This window comes from Cervus elaphus, chromosome 33 (assembly GCF_910594005.1).
Source record: "Cervus elaphus chromosome 33, mCerEla1.1, whole genome shotgun sequence".
In the NCBI taxonomy this organism is placed as follows: Eukaryota; Metazoa; Chordata; class Mammalia; order Artiodactyla; family Cervidae; genus Cervus; species Cervus elaphus.
Window position 1 is genome coordinate 65992045 of NC_057847.1, and position 24394 is coordinate 66016438.

The 24394-nt window shown below is 43.4% G+C and overlaps 2 protein-coding genes across 6 annotated transcripts in view; one reads left to right on the forward strand and one right to left on the reverse strand.

The window, feature by feature from the left end:
• The window catches only part of LYPD1 (LY6/PLAUR domain containing 1), a 58051-nt gene extending 45470 nt beyond the window's left edge, over positions 1 to 12581 (forward strand). For both annotated transcript variants that reach the window (XM_043894073.1, XM_043894072.1), the window contains one exon: positions 12088 to 12581. In XM_043894073.1, coding sequence (XP_043750008.1) covers positions 12088 to 12323 — 236 coding nt within the window. In that variant the 3' untranslated portion in view covers positions 12324 to 12581. The remainder of the gene's footprint in view (positions 1 to 12087) is intronic.
• Positions 12582 to 12779: 198 nt separating this feature from the next.
• GPR39 (G protein-coupled receptor 39) overlaps positions 12780 to 24394 on the reverse strand; it is a 384835-nt gene continuing 373220 nt past the window's right edge. For all 4 annotated transcript variants that reach the window (XM_043894069.1, XM_043894071.1, XM_043894070.1 and 1 more), the window contains one exon: positions 12780 to 13288. In XM_043894069.1, coding sequence (XP_043750004.1) covers positions 12780 to 13288 — 509 coding nt within the window. The remainder of the gene's footprint in view (positions 13289 to 24394) is intronic.

The following is a 24394-nucleotide window of genomic DNA, read 5'->3' on the forward strand; positions in this document are numbered from 1 at the left end:
GAGGTTATTGATATTTCTCCCACAGTCTTGATTCCAGTTTGTGATTCATTGAGCCCAGCATTTCACATGATGTACTCTGCATATAAGTTAAGTAAGTAGGGTGACAATATACAGGCTTGATGTACTCTTTCCCCAGTTTTGAACCAGTCCACTGTTCCATGTCCAGTTCTAATAATTGCTTCTTGTCATGCATACAGGTTTCTCAGGAGGCAGGTAATGTAGTCTGGTATCCCCATCTCATTAAGAATATTCCAGTTTGTTGTGAGCCACACCGTCAAAGGCTTTTGCATAGTCAATGAAGCAGAAGTCCATTTTTCTGGGGGGGGAGGAATTCCCTCGCTTTTTCCATGATCCAGCATATGTTAGCCATTTGATCTCGGATTCCTCTGCCTTTTCTGAATTTACCTCGTACGTCTGGGAAGTTCTCACTTCATGTCCTGCTGAAGCCTAGCTTGAAGGATTTTGAGCATAATGTTGCTGGCATGTGAAATGAGTGCAATTGTATGGTAATTTGAACATTCTTTGGGATTGGAATGAAAAACCTTTTACAGTCCTGTGGCCACTACTGAGTTTTCCAAATTTGCTGGCATGATGAGTGCAGCACTTTAACAGCATCATCTTTTAAGATTTGAAATAGCTCAGTTGGAATTCCATCACCTCCCCTAGCTTCATTCTTAGTAATGTTTCCTTCCTAAAGCCCACCTGACTTCACATGCTAGGATGTCTGGCTCTAGGTGAGTGACCAAATCATCGTGGTTATCTGGGTCATTAGGAGCTTTTTTGTACAGTTCTTCTGTGTATTCTTGCCACCTTTTCTTAATTTCTTCTGCTGCTTTTAGGTCCTTGCCATTTCTGTCCTTATTGTGTCTATCTTTGAATGAAATGTTGCCTTGGTATTTCCAATTTTCTTGAAGAGATCTCTTGTCTTTCCTATTTTATTGTTTTCCTCTATCTTTGCATGTTCACTTAAAAAGGCTTTCTTATCTCTCCTTGCTATTCTCTGGAACTCTGCATTCAGTTGGGTATATCTTTCCCTTTCTCCTTTGCTTTTCACTTCCCTTCTTTTCTCAGCTATTTGTAAGGCCTCCTCAGACAACCACATTGCCCTCTTATATCTCTTTTTCTTTGGGATGGTTTAGTCGTGGCCTCCTGTACAGTGTTTGGGCTTCCCTGGTGGCTCAGATGGTAAAGAGTCTGCCTGCAGTGCAGGAGACCTAGGTTTGATCCCTGAGTCGGGAAGATTCCCTAGAGAAGGCAGTGGCAAGCCACTCCAGTATTCTTGCCTGGAAAATCCCGTGGACGGAGAAGCCTGGCGGGCTACAATTCATGGGGTCATAAAGAGTCAGACACGACTAAGTGACTTCACTCCCTATACAGTGTTACAAACCTCCATCCATAGCTCTTCAGGCGTTCTGTCTACTAAATCTAGTCCCTTGAATCTATTCGTCATTTCCACTGTATAATCGTAAGGGATTTGATTTAAGTCATACCTGAATGGCCTAGTGGTTTTCCCTACTTTCTTCCATTTGAGCCTGAATTTGCAGTAAGGAGCTGATGATCTCAGTCAGTCAGCTCCAGGTCTTGTTTTCACTGACTACATAGAGCTTCTCCATGTTTGGCTGCAAAGTACATAATCAGTCTGCTTTTGGCACTGATGATGTCGATGTGTAGAGTCGTCTCTTGTGTTGTTGGAAGAGGGTATTTGCTATGACCAGTGCATTCTCTTGACAAAACTGTTAACTTTTGCCCTGCTTCATTTTGTACTCTAAGGCCAAAGTTGCCTGTTACACTAGGTATCTCTTGACTTCCTACTTTTGCATTCCAGTTCCCTGTGATGAAAAGGACATCATTTTTTGGTGTTAGTTCTAGGAGGTCTTGTAGGTCTTCATAGAATTGTTCAACTTCAGCTTCTGCAGCACTAGAGGCTGGGGGGGCATATACTTGGATTGCTGTGATGTTGAATGTAGTGGACTTACTGTATTAGTATAAACTTCCCTCTTAGAACTGCTTTTGCTGTGTTCCATAGGTTTTTGATTGTTGTTCTTTTGTTTTCATTTGTCTCTAGGTATTTTTTAAATTCCTCCTTGATTTCTTAAATAGTTGATTGTTTAATAGCATATTATTTAGCCTTCATGTTTTTGTGGGGTTTTTTTTTTAAGTTTTTTCCCTGTTGCTGTTTTCTAATTTCCTAGCATTGTGGTTGTGAAAGATGCTTGATATGATTTCAGTTTTCTTCAATTTACCAATTTGTGACCCAGCATGTGATCAAGCCTGGGGAATATTCCATGTGCAATTATAAGCAATGTGTATTCTGCTGCTTTGGGATGGAATGCTTTATAAATATCAATTAAGTCCATCTGCTCTAATGTGTCATTTAAGGCCTGTTTTTCCTTATTGATTTTCTATCTGGATTATCTGTTCAATAATGAAAGTGGCGTATTAAAGTCCCCCACTGTTAGTGAGTTACTATCAATTACTCCTTTTATGGCTGTTAGTATTTACCTCATATGTTGAGATGCTCCTGTGTTGGGTGCGTATATAATTAAAATTGTTTTATCTCCTTTGATCGATTCCTTGATTATTCAGTTCAGTTCAGTCACTCAGTTGTGTCCGACTCCTTGCAACCCCATGAATCACAGCACACCAGGCCTCCCTGTCCATCACCAACTTCCAGAGTTTACTCAAACTCGCGTCCCTCGAGTCGGTGATGCCATCCAACCATCTCATCCTCTGTCGTCCTCTTCTCCTCCTGCTCCCAATCCCTCCCAGCATCAGGGTCTTTTCCTGAAGTCAGCTCTTCACATAAGGTGGCCAATCTACCTGAAAAATAACTCAGAGTAATGATAGTAAGCATTGAAGCATCTTTCACAACCACAATGCTAGGAAATTAGAAAACAGCAACAGGGAAAAAACTTAAAAAAAAAAAACCCACAAAAACATGAAGGCTAAATAATATGCTATTAAACAATCAACTATTTAAGAAATCAAGGAGGAATTTAAAAAATACCTAGAGACAAATGAAAACAAAAGAACAACAATCAAAAACCTATGGAACACAGCAAAAGCAGTTCTAAGAGGGAAGTTTATACTAATACAGTAAGTCCACTACATTCAACATCACAGCAATCCAAGTATATGCCCCCCCAGCCTCTAGTGCTGCAGAAGCTGAAGTTGAACAATTCTATGAAGACCTACAAGACCTCCTAGAACTAACACCAAAAAATGATGTCCTTTTCATCACAGGGAACTGGAATGCAAAAGTAGGAAGTCAAGAGATACCTAGTGTAACAGGCAACTTTACACATTTCAGCTTCAGTATCAGTCCTTCCAATGAACACCCAGGACTGATCTCCTTTAGGATGGACTGGTTGGATCTCTTTGCAGTCCAGGGGACTCTCAAGAGTCTTCTCCAACACAACAGTTCAAAAGCATCAATTCTCCCTTGATCATTAGTGTCCTTCATTGTCTCCTGTAACATGATTTTGAAGTCCATTTTGTCTGATATGAGTATTGGTACTTTAGCTTTCCTTTGATTTGTGTTTGCATGGAATACCTTTTTCCATCCCCTCACTTTCAGTCTTTATGTGTCCCTAGATCTGAAGTTGGTCTCTTGTAGGCAGCATATACATGTATATATGTACATATATATATTATATATATGTAAGTCTTGTTTTTGTATTCACTCAGCCAGTATGTGTCTTTTGCTTGGAGCATTTAATCCATTTAGGGTGAAGATTATTATTAATATGTATTTCCCAGTGGCTCAGATGATAAAGAATCTGCCTGCAATGCAGGAGACCCAGGTTTGATCCTTGGGTGAGGGAAGGTCTCCTGGAGAAGCAAATGGCTTACCCACTCCAGTATTCTTGCCTGGAGAATTCCATAGACATAGGAGCCTGGCAGATTACTGTCCATGGGTCAAAAGAGTCAGACATGACTGAGTGACTAACACACACACATTCTTATTGCCATTTTGTTAAATTAGTTTGGGTTTGTGTTTGTAAGTCTTTTTTCTTCCCTTCCTCTTTTGTTCTCTTCTGTTGTGATTTGATGACTAACATAGTGTTGTGTTTGGATTTTTCTTCCTTATCTATTGTAGATTTTTGATTTTCAGTATCCATGAGGTTTTTCTATAGCAATCTGTGTATAAAAAATATTGTTTTAAGTTGCCCAATACCCTGCATTTGTACTTTCCTCATGATTGCTGATTTTGATATCATATTTGTGTGCAGATGATTTCCTAACTTTATGTTTGCCTTTACCAGTGAGTTTTTCCATTCATAATTTTCTTGTTCCTAGTGTGGCCTTTTCTTTTCTGCCTAGAGAAGTTCCTTTAGCATTTGTAGCAAAGCTGATCTGGTGGTGCTAACTCTTAACTTCTGCTTGTCTGTAAAAATTTTAATTTTTTAGTTGAATCTGAATTAGAACCTTGCTTAGTAGAGTATTCCTCTGTTCTACAGAGTATCTGCTGAAAAATCACCTGATAACCTTATGGGAATTCCTTTGCATGTTATTTGATTTTTCCCTTGTTGCTTTAAATATTGTTTCTTTGTCTTTTAATTTTTGTCAACTTGATTATTACGTGTCTTGCCATTTTCCTCCTTGGGTTTATCCTGCCTGGGATTCTGTATGCTTCTTGGACTTGGGGGACTGTTTCTTTTCCCACATTAGGGAAGTTTTCAGCTATTATCTCTTCAAATATTTTCTGGTCTTCTCTCCCTCTCTCCTCCTTCTGGAACCCCTATAATGCAAATGTTGGTGCATTTTATGTCCCAGAGGCTGTAGACTGTTGTTTCTTTTCATTCTTTTTACATTTTTCTGTGGCAGTAATTTCTACCATTCCATCTTTTGGCTCACTTATCTATTCTTCTGCCTTATTATTCTGCTGTTGATTCTAGTATATTTTTCAGTTATTATGTTGTTCATCTCTGTTCTTTAGTTCTTCTAGGTCTTTGGTAAACAAGTCTTGTATCTTCTCAGTCTGTGTCTCCATTTTCCAAGATCTTGGATCATCTTTACTATCATTACTCTGAGTTCTTTTTCAGGTAGATTGCCTATCTCCACTTCACTTATTTGTTCTTCTGGGGTTTATTGTGTTCCTTCATGTGGGACATATTCTGTCTCATCTTGTTTAACTTTGTGATTGTGGTTTCCGTTCTGTAGGCTGCAGTGTTGCAGTTCTTCTTGCTTCTCTGCTGTCTATCCTCTGGTGGATGATGCTGCCTAAGAGACATGTGCAAGTTTCATCGTGGGAGGGCCTGGTTCCTGCCCACTGGTGGGTGGAGGTGGGTCTTGTTCTTGTGGTGGGCAGGGTTGTGCTTGGCCTGAAGCCAAACAACCAACACAGGAGTCTATACACAGGAGCCTATAGCTGTTGGGAAGGGCCAGGTCTTGGTGGCAGCCTCCAGGAGGCCTCAAGCCAATGAGTGCTCCCCAGAACTCCTGCTGCCAGTGTCTGTCCCTGCAGTGAGCCAAGCCAGCCCCCCCTGCCACAGGAGACCCTCTCATACCAGGAGGGGTGTTTGGTCCAGGCTCCTATGAGGTTACTGCTTTTCCCCTGGGTCCTGATGCTTACCAGACCTTTTGTGTGCCTCCAAGAGTGGAATGCCTGTGGAATCGCTGCAGTCAGACTCCAGTGGCCTTCAGAGCCAGATTCTTTGGGGCTCCTCCTGCCATCGCCAGACCTCCAGGCTGGGGAGCCTGACGTGGGGCTCAGAACTTTCACTCCTGTGGGAGAACTTCTGCATGCAATAGAGTTATTTTCCAGTTTGTTGGTCACCTACTCAGAGGGTACAGGATTTGGTTTTATTGCCATCACACCCTTCCTACTGTCTTGATGTGGCTTCTTTGTCTTTGGATGTAGGATATCTATTTTGGTAGGTTCCAGCATGTTTTTTTTTGTCAATGGTTGTTCAGCAGTTAGTTGTGATTTTGGGGTCTTTTTTTTTTTTTAATTTTCTATTTTGGAGTATAACCAATTAACAATGTTGTGATTAAGTCTCAGGTGGACAGCACAGGGACTCAGCCATACATACACATGTATACATTCTCCCTCAATCTTCCCTCCTATCCAGGCTGCCACATGACATTGAGCACAGTTCCCTGTGTATATAGTAGGTCCTTGTTGGTTATCCATTTTAAATATAGCAGTGTGTACCTGTCCATCCCAAACTCCCTAACCATCCCTTCCCCTCATCCTTCCCCCTGGCAACCATAAGTTCATTCTCTAAGTCTGTGAGTCTATTTCTGATTTGTAAAAAAATTAATCTGTATCATTTCTTTTTAGATTCCTCATATAAGGGATGTCATACAATTACTTCTCTTTCTTTTACTTTCCACAGTATGACAACCTCTGGGTCCATTCATGTTGCAGCAAATGGCATTATTTCATTTTAATGACTGAGTAATATTCCACTGTATATATGTACCATGTCTTCTTTATCCATTCCTCTGTTGATAGACATTTAGGTTGCTTACATGTCTCGGCTATTGTAAACAGTGCTTAAGTGAACACTGAGGTGCATGTATCCTTTCAGATCAGGTCTTTTCTCTGGATATCTACTCAGGATTGGGATTGTAGGGTCATGTGGTAGCTCTAGTTTTAGTTCTTTAAGAAATCTCCAAACTGTTCTCCATAGTAGCTATACCATGGTTTTGGGTTTTCATAAGAGGTACGCCTACATGCTTCTACTCCTCCATCTTGTCTCCATTCAAATTTTATTTTTATCTTGTGTATCCCTTAAGTAATTATTGTTGTTACTTGTTTTTACTGCTTTTGTCTTTTAACCTTCATACAAGTCTAATAAGTGACTAATCTATTACATTTACTAGATATTTACCTTTATCAGTGCGATGTTTACTTTCATATGTTTTGTTGCTAGTTAGCACCTTTTCTTTTCAGCTTAAATAGCCCCTTTAACATTTCTTATAACGTTGGTTTAGAGGTGATGAACTCCTTTAACTCTTGCTTCTCTGGAAAACTCTACATCTCTCCTTCAGTTCTGAATTACAACTAAGCCAGGTTAGAATATTCTTATTTGGGAGTTTTTTCTTTTTCTTTTTTTCTTTCAGCACTTTGAATACAGACATACCTGGAGATACTGGGGGTGAGGGAGTGGTTAAGTTCCAGACAACCAAAATAAAGGAAATATTGCAACAAAGCAAATCACACAAGTTTTTTTGTTTTCCGGTACATATAAAAGTTATGTTTATACTGTAATCTATTAAGTGTGCAATGGCATTATGCCTTTTTTAAAAAGTACATACTGTAAGTAAAAATACAAGACAAAAGCAATTACAGTGGTGATATCAATGGCCACTGATCACAGATCACTATAAGAAACATAATAATGAAAAAGTTTAAAATACTGTGAGAATTACCAAAACATGATACAGAGACATGAAGTGAGCAGTTGCTCACTTCACTTTTTCACCAGTATACTTGGTAAACTCAGGTTGCCATCAGCCTTCAGTTTGTGGAAAAAACACAGTATCTGTGAAGGACAGTTAAACAAAAAGAAAGTGAGGTATGCCTATGTGTTGTGCCATTCCCTTTTCGCCTGAAGTTTCTCATGAAAAATCTGCTCATCTTACGGGGATTCCAACAAGTTGTTTCTCTGTTGCCACTTTTAATATTCTTTTCTTATATTTTCACATTTTAATTATTATGTGTCTTAAAGTCTTCTTTTGGTTCATCATATTTGGAACTCTCTGGGCTTCCTGACTCTTGATGTCTATTTCTTTCCCCGAGTTAGGGAAATCTGCAGCCAATATTTCTTCACATAAGTCTTCTACCCTCCTCTTCTGTGAGTCCAATAGTGTGAATATTAATCCACTTGACATTGTTTCATGAGTCCCTTAAGCTATCTTCAGTTTTTTTTTTGATACCTTTTTGTTTTTTTCTGCTCTGATTGGGTGAGTTCATCTGCCTTGTTTTTGAGTTCATTGATCCTTCCTTCTCCTTTACCTAATGTGTTGTTGAACTCTTCTAGAGCATTTTTCAATTCCATTATTGTATTCTTCAACTCTGTGACTTCTATTTAATACTTTCTTATATTTTTTATCTTTGCTGAAATTCTCACTGTGCTCATCTATTCTTCTCCCTAGTTCAATGAGCATGTTTAAGAGCATTACTTTGAACTCTTTCTCTGGTAAATCACCTGTTTTTCATTAAAATTTTCTTCTGAAGTTTTATTTTTTGGAACATATTCATCTTTTCATTTTGACAACTTGTATTGGTTTCTATGCATTAGATGAAATAGCCACCTCTCTTGAAGGGCTGGCCTAGTATAGGAGATGGACCTCATCATTCAACCCTACCCCAGCTTTTGATTATCTCTTCAACCTTTCCAACTGTCTAAACAGCTTATTTTATTATTTTTTAAACTCTTTCATTTTAAATTGGAGTGTAGCTAATTAACAGTGTTGTGATAGTTTCAGGGGGACAGCACAGGGACCCAGGCATACGTCTTCATATATCCATTCTCCCCTAAGTTCCCCAACCATCCAGGCTGCCGCATAACATTGAGCAGAGTTCTCTGTGCTGTATAGTAGGTCCTTCCTTGTTGGTTATCCATTTTAAATATAGCCGTGTGTACATGTCCATCCCAAACTCCCTAACTATATCTTCCTCCGAGCTTTCCCCCCGGCAACCATAAGTTCATTCTCTAAGTTTGTGAGTCTCTCTGTTTTATAAAAAATGTTCATCTGGTTTTTTTTTTTTTTAGATTTCTCATATAAGGGATGTCATACGGTATTTCTCCTTCTCTGTTTGACTCACTTCACTCAGTATGACCATCTCTGGGTCCATCCATGTTGCTGCAAATGACATTTCATTCTAAGCAGGCGTTTTGTGTAATAGCTCCCAGGAGTTAAGTGTGTGCTGTGAGGTCAGTTAGTGTCCCAAAGAAGAGGATCTTAGCACCTAGATTCGAACACCCTGGTAGCAACATTTAAAGAATGCAAATATATACAGTTCTGCAGGGCCACAAGTGTAGGCCCCACTGGCCAGCAGAGCCAAGTGATTTGGAGATATCCAATGGGAAGCAGTCACAAAAATTAGGGCTCCCATTGCATTACTTATCTAACCAGTCTCATCACTTACCCTTAGTTCTATACAGTTAGACTTAAAAATATATCCCCAGATATGTTCTAAGTAAAAATGCAAATAGGAGATATATACAGCATATAGGATGTTATGCTGTTAGGACATGTGCACACACCTTTTCTCCATGGACACATGTAAGTGCATAGCAGTAGATCTGGAAGACGGCATCACAAACTGGTAAGAGTGCTTACCTCTTAGGAGGACACAGGATTGGAGTGAGAAGTCAAGGAACATTTTCAGATTATCTGTCTGAACTTCTTTGCAGTGAAAGATGTATTCAGTACTTGTTTAATTTTGAAAATTTACTTAAAGGGAAAAAGTTCATTGAAGTTGACAAATGACACTTACTACTTTTAATATTGAAGAATAAAAACATAGTAATAATTTAACTTTCTAAAATGGGCAATGGTTAGAAAATGTGGAGACTGGGAAATCTGTAAATGGGAAACACCCTATAGCATGTTCCTTAGAAATCAGCAGTGCTCCCCGCCCCCCACACACATCCTGTGTCCAGGGCCTTTATCTTACCAGACCAGCTACCTTCCAGGTTTTTCTAACAGTGTAAGAAAATCAACTCTTTTGAAATATCCCACCCATACCTTCTCCCACAGAGTTCAAAAGTCTGTTCTGTATTTCTGTGTCTCTTTTTCTGTTTTGCATATAGGGTTATCGTTACCATCTTTCTAAATTCCATATATATGTGTTAGTATGCTGTAATGTTCTTTATCTTTCTGGCTTACTTCACTCTGTATAATGGGCTCCAGTTTCATCCATCTCATTAGGACTGATTCGAATGAATTCTTTTTAACGGCTGAGTAATATTCCATGGTGTATATGTACCACAGCTTCCTTATCCATTCATCTGCTGATGGGCATCTAGGTTGCTTCCATGTCCTGGCTATTATAAACAGTGCTGCGATGAACATTGGGGTGCACGTGTCTCTTTCAGATCTGGTTTCCTCAGTGTGTATGCCCAGAAGTGGGATTGCTGGGTCATATGACAGTTCAATTTCCAGTTTTTTAAGGAATCTCCACACTGTTTTCCATAGTGACTGTACTAGTTTGCATTCCCACCAACAGTGTAAGAGGGTTCCCTTTTCTCCACACCCTCTCCAGCATTTATTGCTTGTAGACTTTTGGATAGCAGCCATCCTGACTGGCGTGTAATGGTACCTCATTGTGGTTTTGATTTGCATTTCTCTAATAATGAGTGATGTTGAGCATCTTTTCATGTGTTTGTTAGCCTGTTTGACAGCATGTATACTATCTATGTTGAAACAGATCACCAGCCCAGGTGGGATGCATGAGACAAGTGCTCGGGCCTGGTGCACTGGGAAGACCCAGAGGAATCGGGTGGAGAGGGAGGTGGGAGGGGGGATCGGGATGGGGAATACGTGTAAATCTATGGCTGATTCATATCAATGTATGACAAAACCCACTGAAATGTTGTGAAGTAATTAGCCTCCAACTAATAAAAAAAATAAATAAAAAGGAAAAAAATCAACTCTTAAAAACATGTAGTTATAGAAAAGAAATGACATAAAATTGCATGTTTTAGTGTAAATCTAAAGTATTTCTTTACCTCTCACTTGGAAGTTTTAGGCACTTCAATTGTGTACTGTTTCTCTAGCATCCAGAGTAGCAGTTCTCAAGGGGGAGGGACCCAAATCAAAGGGGGATGCAAACAGACATCCCTGCCGGGAACCCCAGGGAATGGGGAGCCCTGGCTACTGGTGGACTGTGTGTAGCCCATTTGCTACCCTGCGTATCTGAGGGGGATACAAGGCATTCCCTTTGAGGTCCAGCTTTAGTGTGATATCGTATGTCCAAAAAGAAAAGTAAGTCATTGATACAAATACAGCCACACACATACACCAAAAGCTATTTTCCAAGCAGTCTTCTCTGCTGTGGGAAACAAAACCATTTTGTGTTTAACTTGGGTGGCTTCTTTGCTATATACAGTGCTACAGATTTGACAGCATGACACCAGAATCTTTGGTTCAGATCACAGCTGCTCTGCTTTCTAGAAATGTGACTTGAACAAGTTATTAAATTTCCCTTGCCATCCCCATCTGTTAAATGGGCATCATCTTAGGGACCTCCCTTGTAATGTTGTTGCAGGTAGTAAATGAGCTAGTCGCCATCTGGAGCATCCCTGGCATCCAGGAAAGTATTTAATAAGCTTACCTATTACTTGAGCAAATGCCCATCTTTATAAAGTCAAATGATTATCCAAGACACCCTAACTGGATAAGTATGCTACAATTTGAACATGATACATGAGCTCAAGATGGGCCCCCGGTTTTATTGAGAAACCCATGTCCCCACACAGTATGTGTTACTGTGTTGGCTATGTAGGGCTGACTTGGCTAATGGCCACGTTTTAAGGGCAAAACTTCCCTTGGACTAAGGCAGTGCTCAGCACACTGTTAGCCAGACCCGTCCTTCACTGAACCCCCAGGGCCTCTTCAGAGGGATCTCATTTATTCCCACTGGGCTTTGGTCTTTATTGAGAGAATTCAGGATTTAATAAAAAAATCATTGTGAGCCATCTCTGTGGCCACTTATAAAGTAATAACAGATAAGATCTTAAGGCTCAGCTTGTCGGCCTCTCTGGCATGAGACAGTTTCAACCAAAAAAAGTAAATAAAAAGCTCTGTCTAGTACATAGTGTGAATTCCGACTTTAAACAAAAATGAACTTTGATAGTAACAGCTCTTTATTCACTGGTATTGGCATCTCAAATAGCCTTGAGAAAAATTGTCAAAAGCAAGTGAAACGAGGCCTGCCTTCTTCACTGCACAGGTTGTGGAGTTTGGATGCTCAAGGAAACAACCTTGAGTATCTTCCTGGACCCACCAAGGTTCTGGGCTGTGGGAGGAATAAGAGGAAGTGCTGTCCCCGGGCTTTAGACTCAGGGGGCTGCGGTCCTTTGGCCAGCGCAGGCAGGCTAACCTCGCTCCTTTGGGTCTGTGTTGCAGGAATCATGTACCGCAAGTCGTGTGCGTCATCGGCAGCCTGCCTCATCGCCTCAGCTGGGTACCAGTCCTTCTGCTCCCCAGGGAAACTGAACTCTGTGTGCATCAGCTGCTGCAACACCCCTCTTTGCAACGGGCCCCGGCCCAAGAAAAGGAGCAGTTCCACCTCGGCCCTTCGGCCATGGCTTCCCAGCACCATCTTGCTCCTCAAGATAGCCCTTTTCTTGGCACACTGCTGAAGGCGGAAGGAGATGTCAGCCCCTCCTGCATTGTTCTTCCGGCCTGCCCTCCCCTGCTCCCCGAGATTCTTCTGGGTGTCCTTTTATTCTGGGTAGGGAGGGGAATCTGTTCTTTTAGTTCCTTTGGAAACAGAGAGCTCAGTGTAAAAAAAAAACAAAAAAAAAGGGAAAGAAAATCCTTGTGAGCTCTGAATACATAGAGCTTGAATTTTTGGTGTGTCCTTGAAGGAAGGAAGGAGGTGGGATGCACATTGGCCCCATCTGTAATCAGAGTTGAGGCCAGGCTGGCAGAATCGGCTCTCAGCTGACACTTCAGTGGCTGGCTGCTCTTCCCAGGCCGGTCTTCCACTCCTGTCCCTGATGGGAGCACAGTTTCTTGTATCACTGCCGCGTGAAGGTAACATGGCTTTCGTGTAAGGAGTGCTGCTTAGCAGTCCAGCCTGCCTTCCCCAGCAGTCACACTTCGTGCTCCTGAAAACCATTCCCGGTGGCAGGGTTGGCTGGTTTCGTCTCCAAGTTGGGTTCTGGTGACTCGCAACTCAGCTCCTGAGGCTTAGACTCGGGCTTGGCCTCGCTATGAAAAGTGCTTAAGAAAACCTTGTTAGCTCTTGCAGAGGAACCGCTGCGCCGGGAAGCCGGGAAGATGAGCGGGCGGCGCGCGGAGCGGGCGCTGTCCACGGTGGAGGCCACGTGGGCACGCAGCTGCTTCTCCTGGTTGGCGTGCGGCAGCGTCAGGCGGCAGCGCAGCACCTGCCCGAACACGCTTCGGAACTGCTGCGACGACACGTTGTACAGAAGCGGGTTGACGACGGAGCTCAGGTAGAAGAAGGTGTCTGAGAAGGGCAGGAGGATCATGTATGCCCGGAAGTAGGACTTGGTCCAGTCGTGCTTGGGTTTGGCCGCTGCCATGATCCTCCGAACCTGGTTGGGCATCCAGCAGACGGCCAAGGTCACAACAATCAGCCCTGAGCAGGCAAGAGGGAGGGAGAAAAGAGGAAGCAAATCTTAAGGCCGATGACAAAAAATACCCATAAAATATTTAGTCCCTCAGTTCTGTGCTTACTGGCAGGGAAATGATACCAATTTTTCAAGTTGTGTTTGATGGGCTTTTTTTTTTTTTTTTTGCCACTGGCAAAAAAGAATTTAACACTGTTTTCAAGGCCAGGGGAGTTGATTGTGTTAAAGACCATTAAATGCTTTAGACAAGTTATTTATACCTATTGATACCTGTTAATTTAAAAAGTGTTTTCATTGCTGTTAGTGTATCTAGAAAAATTTTATGTAGTCCATAAATCTTGTTTTGTCCTTTAAAGAATAGTGGATACAGTATAGCCATATCAGATGAAGTAATATTTGTAAAGAACCTTTGCATAGAGGTGATCCAGTGATATTTTGAAGACAAAGGGATGTGGCATTCTTTTGGTAACAGAGAATTATATTAGTGACATTAATTGTGCATTCCGTTTCAGGGGAGGCAAAACCAGGAGTCACAGAGAGTGTGTTTTGGACATACATTTAGTAGGCATGCACACCTGTAATTACAATGTTCATGTCTGCAATAGCACTTCTGTTTCTTTTCAGATGTTTTTAGCTGTGTCATATCTTCCACCCTTATTGGGGGGGGAAGTAATTATACAAAAATAATGGAAAACATCTAACTTCAGGTTCATAACTCACTAGTTCACTTTTTGTTGCACTAAGCTGTACTGTCAGTGGCCCAGAAAAGATCGGGCCCTAAAAAGATGCCCCCCAAGAGGACCTAAAGTTGACTACATGGACAGACGTTTTCATGCCCATGTGTTTGCATTCTGAATTACACCATCATTGCTCTTTTTACAACCTTTGACAGAGAAAAAGATGCCGTGTGGTATTTGCTATCACACAGTGTTTATCCACAGTGACCAAAAGCATCAGGAAAACAGCAGACGAAGATCAGGCACCTGCAGAGCACATGCTCTCGTCTCTCTAGGCGCCAAGACACCAAATGTAAGTTGCTACGTAAACAGCTGATAACTTAGAGCTATGTTTTGGATTTTTAAGAAATTCCTCCTCTCCTAAAGAGGAAGAAAAATTCATTCACATTTTCATACCCTCTGATCGTCTAGGAAATTACAGAGACGTGAGTGTTGGCAATGACCCCTCCTTGCCTCTGATCAATAGTAAATAGTTCATTAATGTTCCAGGAAAAACAGCTCTCTTTACCCATCTGGGGCTGGCCCTCCCACACACTCTCAGGTGAGCATCCCTTGCCCAGTAGCAGAGGGGCCCTGGTTATATTCCCTGGCACTGAAATTCCCCAGTCCCCCCATCAGTAAATCCTTCCACTATCCCAGCTGTCAGCAAAGAGGGCCCAGGAAACCTGCTCCCCCTGTTAATTTCCAAGGGTTTCTCCTGTCCAGATTCAGTCCAAACTTGAAATACAAACCAATTTGCTTCTTTCCTTTGAGTTTCCTACCCTTTTCTACCCTTAGAACACTCAGTAAATCTAAAAATAAACTAGGCAAAGTAACATATCGATCTGATGAAAGGCAAAAAAAAATCACCTTAAGCGTACATTCTGAAACACCTAGTTACAGCTGCTGGATGAGAACAAAAATCAACATTTTTCTGATTATCAAAAAAAAAAAAAAACTGCATAGTAAATCAAGGAGTTTTTTTCTCATTGCTCTGAGAGGGATGGGTGCATCCAGCCACCTGCACTATTCCAAGTGTGTTCTTATTCTTGTGTCTCCTTGTTTTTATCTCATGTAGCTCTGACTGAAAAATTCATCTCATTAATTGTGAAGGAGCCAGGTAGCTCACTTTACCTAAGGGGAGCCACATATCTTTACCAAGTTTTCAATTTTTTCCTCTTCCTTGCCACTGAATTTCTGAAAACAAGTAACAACCATCTTCACCGAAGGTCTCATCTCTTAGAATATGGAACCTGAACACAGGGTTTTAGGTGTGTTGCTATACTCCACTGTGGGAGGTTGTACTTCGGGAGGCAAGAAAGAGCCACCTTGTAGTTACCGTGGGTTGAGCCTAGTACAGCTTCTAAAGCAAGGAGAAAGAAAAGGCAGCCGTGTGGGCAGAGGGAAAGAAGTTCTACAATTTTGCTTCTCCTGTCCGTCCTCTTGATCTCTTGTTTACCTGACCCTCATTCTCCCATTACCTTCACCCCCTTTGCCTGGTATCAGTTGTCCTTGAACAACCATCCCATCAAATGAAGCAGAGTTCCATGAAAGAAAGACCCAGCGTCCCAGGTAGGAGGCCAGGGGTGAGGGCAGATGAAAGACTCTGGCTGGTTTACACTTTCAGCCAGAATAGAATTCTTGGTCCAACAGTTACAGTAGTAAGTAGGGGGGACCTTAGAACAGTTCTGGGGTCCCCAACCTCTGGGATCTAATGCCTGATGATCCGAGGTAGAACTGATGCAATTGTAATAGAAATAACATGCATAGTAACTGTAACACACTTGAATCATCCCCCAACCTCTGTCCATGAAACAAAACCAGTCTCTGGTACAAGAAAGATTAGGGACCGCTGCCCTGGTTTGAACAAGTAGCAGAAGATGGGGAACCAGACTAGAGATTTTCCACTGATGAGAAAAAAGAAGGCCAAGTTTAGACATGAAAGAAAATACAAATTTGGGGAACAAGGAACTTGGTTAGAAATGGTCAACGTCTAAAAGATGAGGCATCAGACAGGTCATGAGATGTAAGCAAGAAGGATGCTAATTGCTTACTGTGTTTTCCCTCTGTTAGTTTCAATACTTAGTGCTCTCTGCTAATTTCCTGTGCATTTCTCATGCCTGCTAAGATAAAAACTGCTCTTATCTTCATTTTATAGGTGAGGATATTGAGTCTCAGAGGTTAGTTACCCAAGGGCTATAGCCAAGTCATATGCTTATTGGACTTCAAAATCCACAACCTATATTAATTTTTTTCTTGGACACAATATTTTCTCTCATTTTCAGTATGAAAAATAAAATACAAGAAAGTAAACATGAATCCCACTATACATAACAGGTATTAAGTAGCACTGTCCACCATAACTGTGCCATATCTTGTCATTTTAAAATCTCAACCACATTCAAAAAGAGGTGAAATAAATTTTAATCCAGTATGCCACGAATATCATTCCACACATGGTTTCAATGTGTTAGCTAATCAAAATACTTATACAGTGTTTTACATTTTTTTCTTACTAAGTCTTTGAAACCCACTGTAGCTTTTATAGCACATTTCAGTTGGGACCAGCCTCCTGGTGGCTAAAGGAATCCTTCATTCCCCCTCCCCAAAGCAGCAGGGCTCCTTCTTTCTTCCTCTTCCCAGTCCTGCCATTGCCCACTACCCAGCCACATCCCCAGAGAGTCCTGCCAAACCAAGGAAACCCCAAGGAATCTCTCACCCAGCCTGTATTTATCCTCCTAAGAGCCTGACAGTGCAGGTAAGCCAAGGTTTAATCTGGATCCTATTTCTGATTACACATTCTCAGCTATAGCATAGACCAAGTCCATCCAATCTTTTCCCATAAAGCCTTCCCTATAAGGGATGACAAATTATTTAAAGCCTAAATTCTGAAAGCACACAATTTTACATTCTAAGCCTTGCATAATCATTCTGGAATAACACAGACTGTGCCAAATAACCTGCCAGAGCTGCTCGAATAAACTTCCCATTCTCAACTGGAGGTGGGGAAGGTAACTGGTACCTTTCCTCTTGTGCTTTGAAAGATGATTTTGTGCTAGGAAAATGAAGCACTGGCCACACAGGTACAGCCAATGGCCAACGTGAAGTGTATGCCCATAGACCATGTGATGTACAGGTTAGCCTTGGTGAGGAGGAAGGAATCAAATTAGCCCCCTTATAAACTTGTTGTTTTATATTAACAGGTAAATTGCTCATGTTTACATTTGAAAACAAAACTTCACTATTTTAGGTGACACATTTCTGAGAATAAACACCATGTCCAACAGTAACGTTTTATGTTGGTGGTTTACAACTGGTTCAGCTCCCGTCTCCAGAGCTGAGACAAAGCTTTAAAATTGTATTCACGCCTTAATAGAGTATATTAAAGATTTGACCAAACTTACGTTGGGCTGCAATCAATTTGGACTTGTATATTACATTTGGAAAAATCTATAATGCTGTGGTCTGTGTAGTATAACGTGTAGCGTGCAGATAAATGACTTTAGTGTGAACTTGAATGACGATCAGTGAACTGAAGTCAGTCACAAAAAGCAGGTAAACTGTTCTAAGGGAACTGTTGATAGATCTGTGTTGTACTTCAGGTTTAGGAAAAGCTTCATATCTTACCTGTTTTTCCACATAAAGTACTTCCATTTTTCCTCCTTGATCACTACACTGACAAGAGCCATTAGATGGTGACACAGAGTTATTCTCAGCAGAGTAATGTTTAAAATACAGAAGTAATGCAGATGTCCAACAGCGTCCCACACTGCAGCCTGACACTTCAACAGCATTCGAGTCAGCCTGCCTGGTTCAGTCTTCAGAAGTGCATTAAGCTATGCCGCCTGGGATGTGGCAGCATCGTACATCTGACACTGTCTCCTCTCCCCTCCAAGCTTTAAAGTGAAGGTAACTATTTGTGAGTCCCTTAGAAATGGCTCATCTTACAGTCATCAGAAGGAGAACCTGGAGACCAGTTAGAGATGCCCTTGTCCTACACGAGACAGAACTGAGGCTAAGTTATTCACCTAAAAAGATCTCACAGGTCACGGTGGCAGGACCCCTGTTACCTTGCCATGCTGCTCAAACACTGGATTCCACTTGAGATTGACAAAGAAGGCCTTCGTTATTTTTAAATGTAGTAGGATTGTTTTGTCTTTCTCTTTTTGACTCAAGGGCTGACCATTCACAGCGTAGAATGCAGTGAGAGGCAGGTCCATCTCAGACACCAGTTAGCATGACACCTTCAGACACTGGATTCTGCTTTAAAACCAAGTCTCTCAAGAACTGACACATGACAAAGCTCTGGAGCACATATTTTGCCCCCAAAGGAAGTTGAAGTTTACCCAAAGGAGTTGAAGAATGTTTGCAAAACAAAATATGATTCCAGGTGATGACCTGATGAGCAAGTCTATAAGGACACCATCTAATCATCCATCTGTCCATCCATTTGCCTCCCCTCCCAGTCTATCTTACATAAGCACGTGCTGCCGAAGACTACATAGCTTCTAATAAGCAGAAAAGATCTGGAAATTCAATCTTCCCCCAAGCAAAGGTATTTTGTGTGATTTCAAGAAATCTCAAAGATTGACTCTTCCACCCATCTCATTGAAGCCTTGGGGAATGTTGAGAATGATTTAGAATTTCTTTGATTAGTAGAGTTCTCCATCTTCTTCCTGCCTTATAATATTCTAACTTCTCCCTAACCCTTACCACAGTAAGCAGGAGTAAGACACCCCCTATCCAAGGCACTGAAGATAAAAAGCTGAGAAGGATGAGGCAACCAGTCTGGTGACTTTTTACAAAGAGAGAGCAGACCCTGGCTTAGAACATCATGGCAGCAATGAACAACGCTGGCTGGCCTTCCCACAGGTGGGAACACTCACAATTAAAGGAGAGTAAGAGTGGGTCAGTTCGGCCTTCCCTGGTGGCTCAGTGGTAAAGAACATGCCTGCCAACACAGGTTCGATCCCTGGGTCCGGAAGATCCACTGGAAAAGGAAATAATAACCCACTCTAGTATTCTTGCATGGGAAATCCATGGATATAGGAGCATGGCAGGCTACAGACCATGTGGTACCAAAAGAGTCAGAAAATGATTTAGTGACCAAACAACAGTTAGTTCTCCTGGAAAATGGCAGCCAGGTCAAGAACACAGCACAAGAGGGGATGGAGGAATCAAGGGCCACACCGCTTTCTGAGAGCTGGCCAGAACAGAGGGGTGGGTGGAGATGGCGAGAGAGCAAGTGCCTCAGGGTCTGTGGGCAGTAAATTAACTCACACATAGAAAGGTGGGGGGCATCTGCTTGTCAACTGACATTTAAACCACAATTGCTAGTGGAAAGTAAGCATATGGCTATTTGAATGAAAAGCCAGGAAGAGACAAGTATATCCAGTAACAGGCTTTAGCGTTTTCTTGATTTATATCTTTGTTTGCCAGTCTGCTCCTGCCAGCCAGCTGAGACACTGATCTCACTCTCTGACTTTGACTCCAAGAGCCCAAACCAGTACCAACCTTGATTTAGTCTCTGACCTCTAAGACAAGCTATGAGGGCTCCCCTCATAGCTCAGCTGGTAAAGAATCCATCTGCAATGCAGGAGACCCCAGTTCGATTCCTGGGTCAGGAAGATCCGCTGGAAAAGGGATAGGCTACCCACTCCAGTATTCTTGGGCTTCCCTTGTGGCTCAGCTGGTAAAGAATCTGCCTGCAATGTGAGAGACCTGGGTTCAATCCCTGGGTTCAATCCCTGGGTTGGGAAGATACCCTGGAGAAGGGAAAGGCTACCCACTCCAGTATTCTGGCCTGGAGAGTTCCATGGACTATATAGTCCATGGGGTCCCAAAGAGTCAGACACGACTGAGCAACTTTAACTTAAGACGAGAGTTCTCAAAGAGGAGGTTCCTAGAGCAGCAGCAGCAGTACCGCCTGGAACTCGTAAGAGCCGTACAAGCCAGACCTGCTGAATCAGAGACTTGGGGGCAAGAATCTGCTGTTTGGTGCTGATGCTCAAATTTGCGAACTGCTGGCCTAAGAGCAGCAGAGATCGAGGCAGATTGTGGGCATCTGTGTGGCCCCATCACTGGTACAGACTTGCCTTTGAAGCATCACATTTGAATGAGTGGAACTCTGAGCTGGCAGTAGCTCAGAAATCCCTCCTCTGGCTCCTCCCCTTCCTTCCCCATCCTCTTCCTTCTCTTCACTCCTTTCTTCTCCGCCCCCCTCTTTACTTACATGTGTCTCCAGTAAGAAAAGCACCTCTCCTTTCTCTTCCCTATGCTTCTTCCCCCCTTCCCCGCTCCATCTTCCCCCAAGATCACAGTAACTAAGCCATATCCAGCCTTGCTTATGTCACTGGCACACACCTCTTCCATTTTCCCCCACGGCTTTGAGATCAGGACTGCATCACCTGCAGGCAAGTCCCTTAATAGCTAACAGGTGGCTTCCTGGAACGACGGTCACCATTCATTGTTGTTTGCCAAAGGAAAGTGGGGGGGCTTTGGAAGCAGATGGGGTGTGAGGAACACAGGTGATGGCCGTGCATGGGACACCCCCACGTGAAGAGCTCCTCCCTGTTCTGTGTTCTCTGACCCTGCCAGGACTTGCCTGGACACCTCACAGTCACATTTCTCATGAGCCGACAGCTTAAAGACCTTTATTTAAAACTCTGATCTACCACCTTATTCTCCCTGCCCTTGAGAAATGGTCTTTGGGAGAACCTAGAAGAGCTGTTGGGATTTGGTTTTCAGAGAAGAGGGCAGGTCACAGCTTTAAAGTAATGTAGAGGCCACAGATGGCCGCTTCTGTCCATGAAGACAGATGGTCTGATGTCCTGTCCCTGCCCTAATTGTTTGATGAAGCCCAGGAAAAGATGGTTCCCCCATCCCCAGTGTGGCTCCATCCACTATGTAGAGGCCAGGGACCCAGATTCCAGATGGCCTGCAATTTGCTAAGCATGACATCCATCCCACTCTGCTCTGCAAGCTTCAGTATAAGAAGACAAACTATAAATCGCAGTAACAACATAAATATCAATATTTCTAAAACAAGCCCTCCTGTTTGGGAGCTGTAGGACTTGCACTCCAAGTAAGCAGCATTTAGGGTCGTCGTTGTGGTGTAGTGCCTCTGTTCCTTTATGAATGCATGGTCAGTGATCAACTGGAATCTGTTAAATAAATATTTTTCTATGTGGGTCTCAACTGTATGCAGCTTGTGTGGCCTTCTGAATCAGTTTGTGTGTGTCTGTTCTGAATCAGTTGATAGTGATGTCCCTGGGTCTGGGGTCACTACCAAAGCCCATGAGTGAAGCTGAACACTTCTTCCCTAGTAACACAGCCTGGGAGTGGGTGGTGGTAATGGGGACTGTGTTGCCCCCCACAAGCAAGTGGGGGGAGGCAACAGATCATGTGATGACCAGCCGTCCTCTCCAGATCATCAACTCACATCACCCCTGTGGCGATGACCATGCCACTTATAAACGCTGCTTCATGGCTGAAAAGCTGCAGTTTCTAATAGGATTTATTCTCTGCAAATGGTAGAGAATTAAAATCCCAAAATGCAAGCACTGAAAAAAAAAAAAAACCTCAGCCATGAATCCACCGATGAGCCTGCAAAAGCCCCAGAGAAGTGCCAAGAGAGACCCCCAGTTCACCCAACCCAGGAATCCAAACATCAGGCCCCCTAGTCTCATGGTGTTTGCACTGGTCACGAGCTCCCCTCAGACCCAATGAAACCAAGCTACTCATGGATGGTTCAGCTAAGCCCAAACAGCAGAGGCAACACAGGCATTTCAGGAGCGCAGATAGGTGCCAACATGCCTGTGGACCCTGGTTCCTGTTTGAGGTCCCTCTGTGCAGAGGGACTGGGATCCTGGGAGAACCAGCATTGAGTGCTTGTGACTGAGGCAGTCCAGGGCCAGGTGGGGCAAATAGCCGCCCAGTCTGTTCTTTCTGGTCCCCAGGCCGCCACACACACTGATCCCTGTGCCTGGACCACATCGTCCTCATGCTCTTCTCTCCCTCCTCTCTCCCTCTCCACTCCTCTCACCCACTGCCATGCTGGATCCAGCTCTCACAAGTTTCCACACAGTGCCACTGCCTCCAGGAAGCCTTCCTGGTCTCCACAAGGCTCGATCAGTTTCCCTGCTATGAGATCACCGGCACCTTTACCACCAGCCCCTGTCATCAGGACACTGTAGTGTCAACTAGACCGTAAACTCCATGAGGTCAAGATGTTCCACCTTCACTATCCTGTCCTCAACACCTAACAGAACATCTTTACAAAGTAATTGCTCAAGAAACATTTGTAGGAGGGAGAGGGGGTGTTGGGAGGTTAGATGAGGGGCTGGAGAAGAGAACATTTAACATGCATTCACCTCATGTATGTAGAATTCACTCGAAGCCAGCTTCCCCATCCAGAGGGGGTCAGTACTAAGCCTCCTGATACAGGGCCCCTGCCTGGATTATTTCCATTGCCATCCTGAGGAAAGGAGAAGGAGAGAGTAGGACTTGGAAGAAGGGGCCACCTTCTCAATCCAGCAAGGCCAGAACCTCCAGGCCCAAAGAGGAGGTCCAAACAGGGCTGAGAGTCTTGGGTCTGACAAGTGCCTCAGACCCGAGCAGCTTTAGTCTCCCAGTCCACGTGCTCTTCTCCCAGTCCTGAGTTCTCCCTGCTGTGAACCTGCTTCTTCTGTTTCTCTCCAAGGTGGCCTCCTGGGGTACAGAATACAAGTGAGGATCATCGGGAGAAATAGGATATAGAAAAGACACATGTTGGAGGACTCATTTGCCCCAAAATATTTCACTTCAGGGACTCCCATCAGTCACAGCCTCTCGTGAAGATGCTGCAAGTCTTTATGAGAGAAGCTGTAGCCACAAACCCAAAGCATAAGGGTTAGGGTTTGAACCAAAGGGGAAAACTCACAGAGAAAAGAAGAGGAATCATTGAGAAGAGCATCTGATAAAGATGGAGGGAGACGTTTTCTACATTACACACTGTGGTCTCAGGAGGAGGAACTCTTGCAGTTATGACCCTAAATTTCCATCTGGGCACAAGTTGGTTTTAGAGGGAGAGGGTCTGGGGAGAGCAAAACATATATTTAACTCCCCAGATGAACAGTTCTCCCACTCTATGGCTGTCATAAAATCTCCAATGACATATATTCTGGCACCTGTAATTCCACCTGCATCTGACCTAGGCAACTCTGCCCACCAAGGGATGTTCATATTTTATCTCTGAAGCTCGGGCTTCTTATCTGCAAAATGGAGATAACAACAGCTGCCAGGATGATTCGGTGAGATAGTGGCCATAAAGTGCTAATAAGTACAGTGCCTGGTGCCAGATACGGGCTTACAGTGGTCATGACTCTCGGCACCTCCACGATCACCTGTACCTCCACTGCGATGACCTCCACCTCCATCACCGTCTCTGCCACCACTTCCGCCATCACTATCTCCAGACCATGACCATGACCTCCACCATTCCCACCATCACTATCTCCAGACCATGACCACGACCTCTACCTCCCCCACCATCACTATCTCCAGACCATCACCGTGACCACAACCTCCACCTCTCCCACCATCACTATCTCCAGACCATCACCATGACCACGACCTCTACCTCCCCCACCATCACTATCTCCAGACCATCACCATGACCACGACCACTGCCATCTCCATCTTCACCACCATCACCACCTCTGGCACACGTTTACCACCATCACTGTCTCCATGTCCTCTTCCACCCCTGGTATCACCACCACGACCTTACCACCAACATTCTCACTGCCATCAGGACAGCTCCCAGAGGTAAGAGATACAGAAGATTGATTAAAACCACAGGGCGTCACACACCTTTCAGGCCTCAATTCAAAAATAAGGCCCAGAAAATTCTGTGACCTTACCAGGATTTTCCCGCTATTCAGTAGCAGAGAGAGGATCAAGATTTAGGTCTCCTCAATTCCAGGCCACACGTCTTTCCACCACCTGGACATGGGGCTCTTGCTGCTTTGCCCTGAGACCCTGATTCATTTCTCTCTCCCTCAACACACACATATAGGTCTCAGGGTGGGAGGGCGGGGTGGTTAAGGAGCTAGAGAGGCAAGCAGTAGAGGCTGTAATAAGAGAAGAAAATTGACAGAAGGTAGGATTGTAAGAACGACTGAGCGACTTCACTTTCACTTTTCACTTTCATGCATTGAAGGAAATGGCAACCCACTCCAGTGTTCTTGCCTGGAGAATCCCAGGGACAGGGGAGCCTAGTGGGCTGCCGTCTATGGGGTCGCACAGAGTCGGACATGACTGAAGTGACTTAGCAGCAGCAGGATTGTAAGAAGAAGGAAAAATTTCAAATTCCAGAAAGACAGGAACCCCAAGTCCTCTCCAACTTCCTAGCCCTAC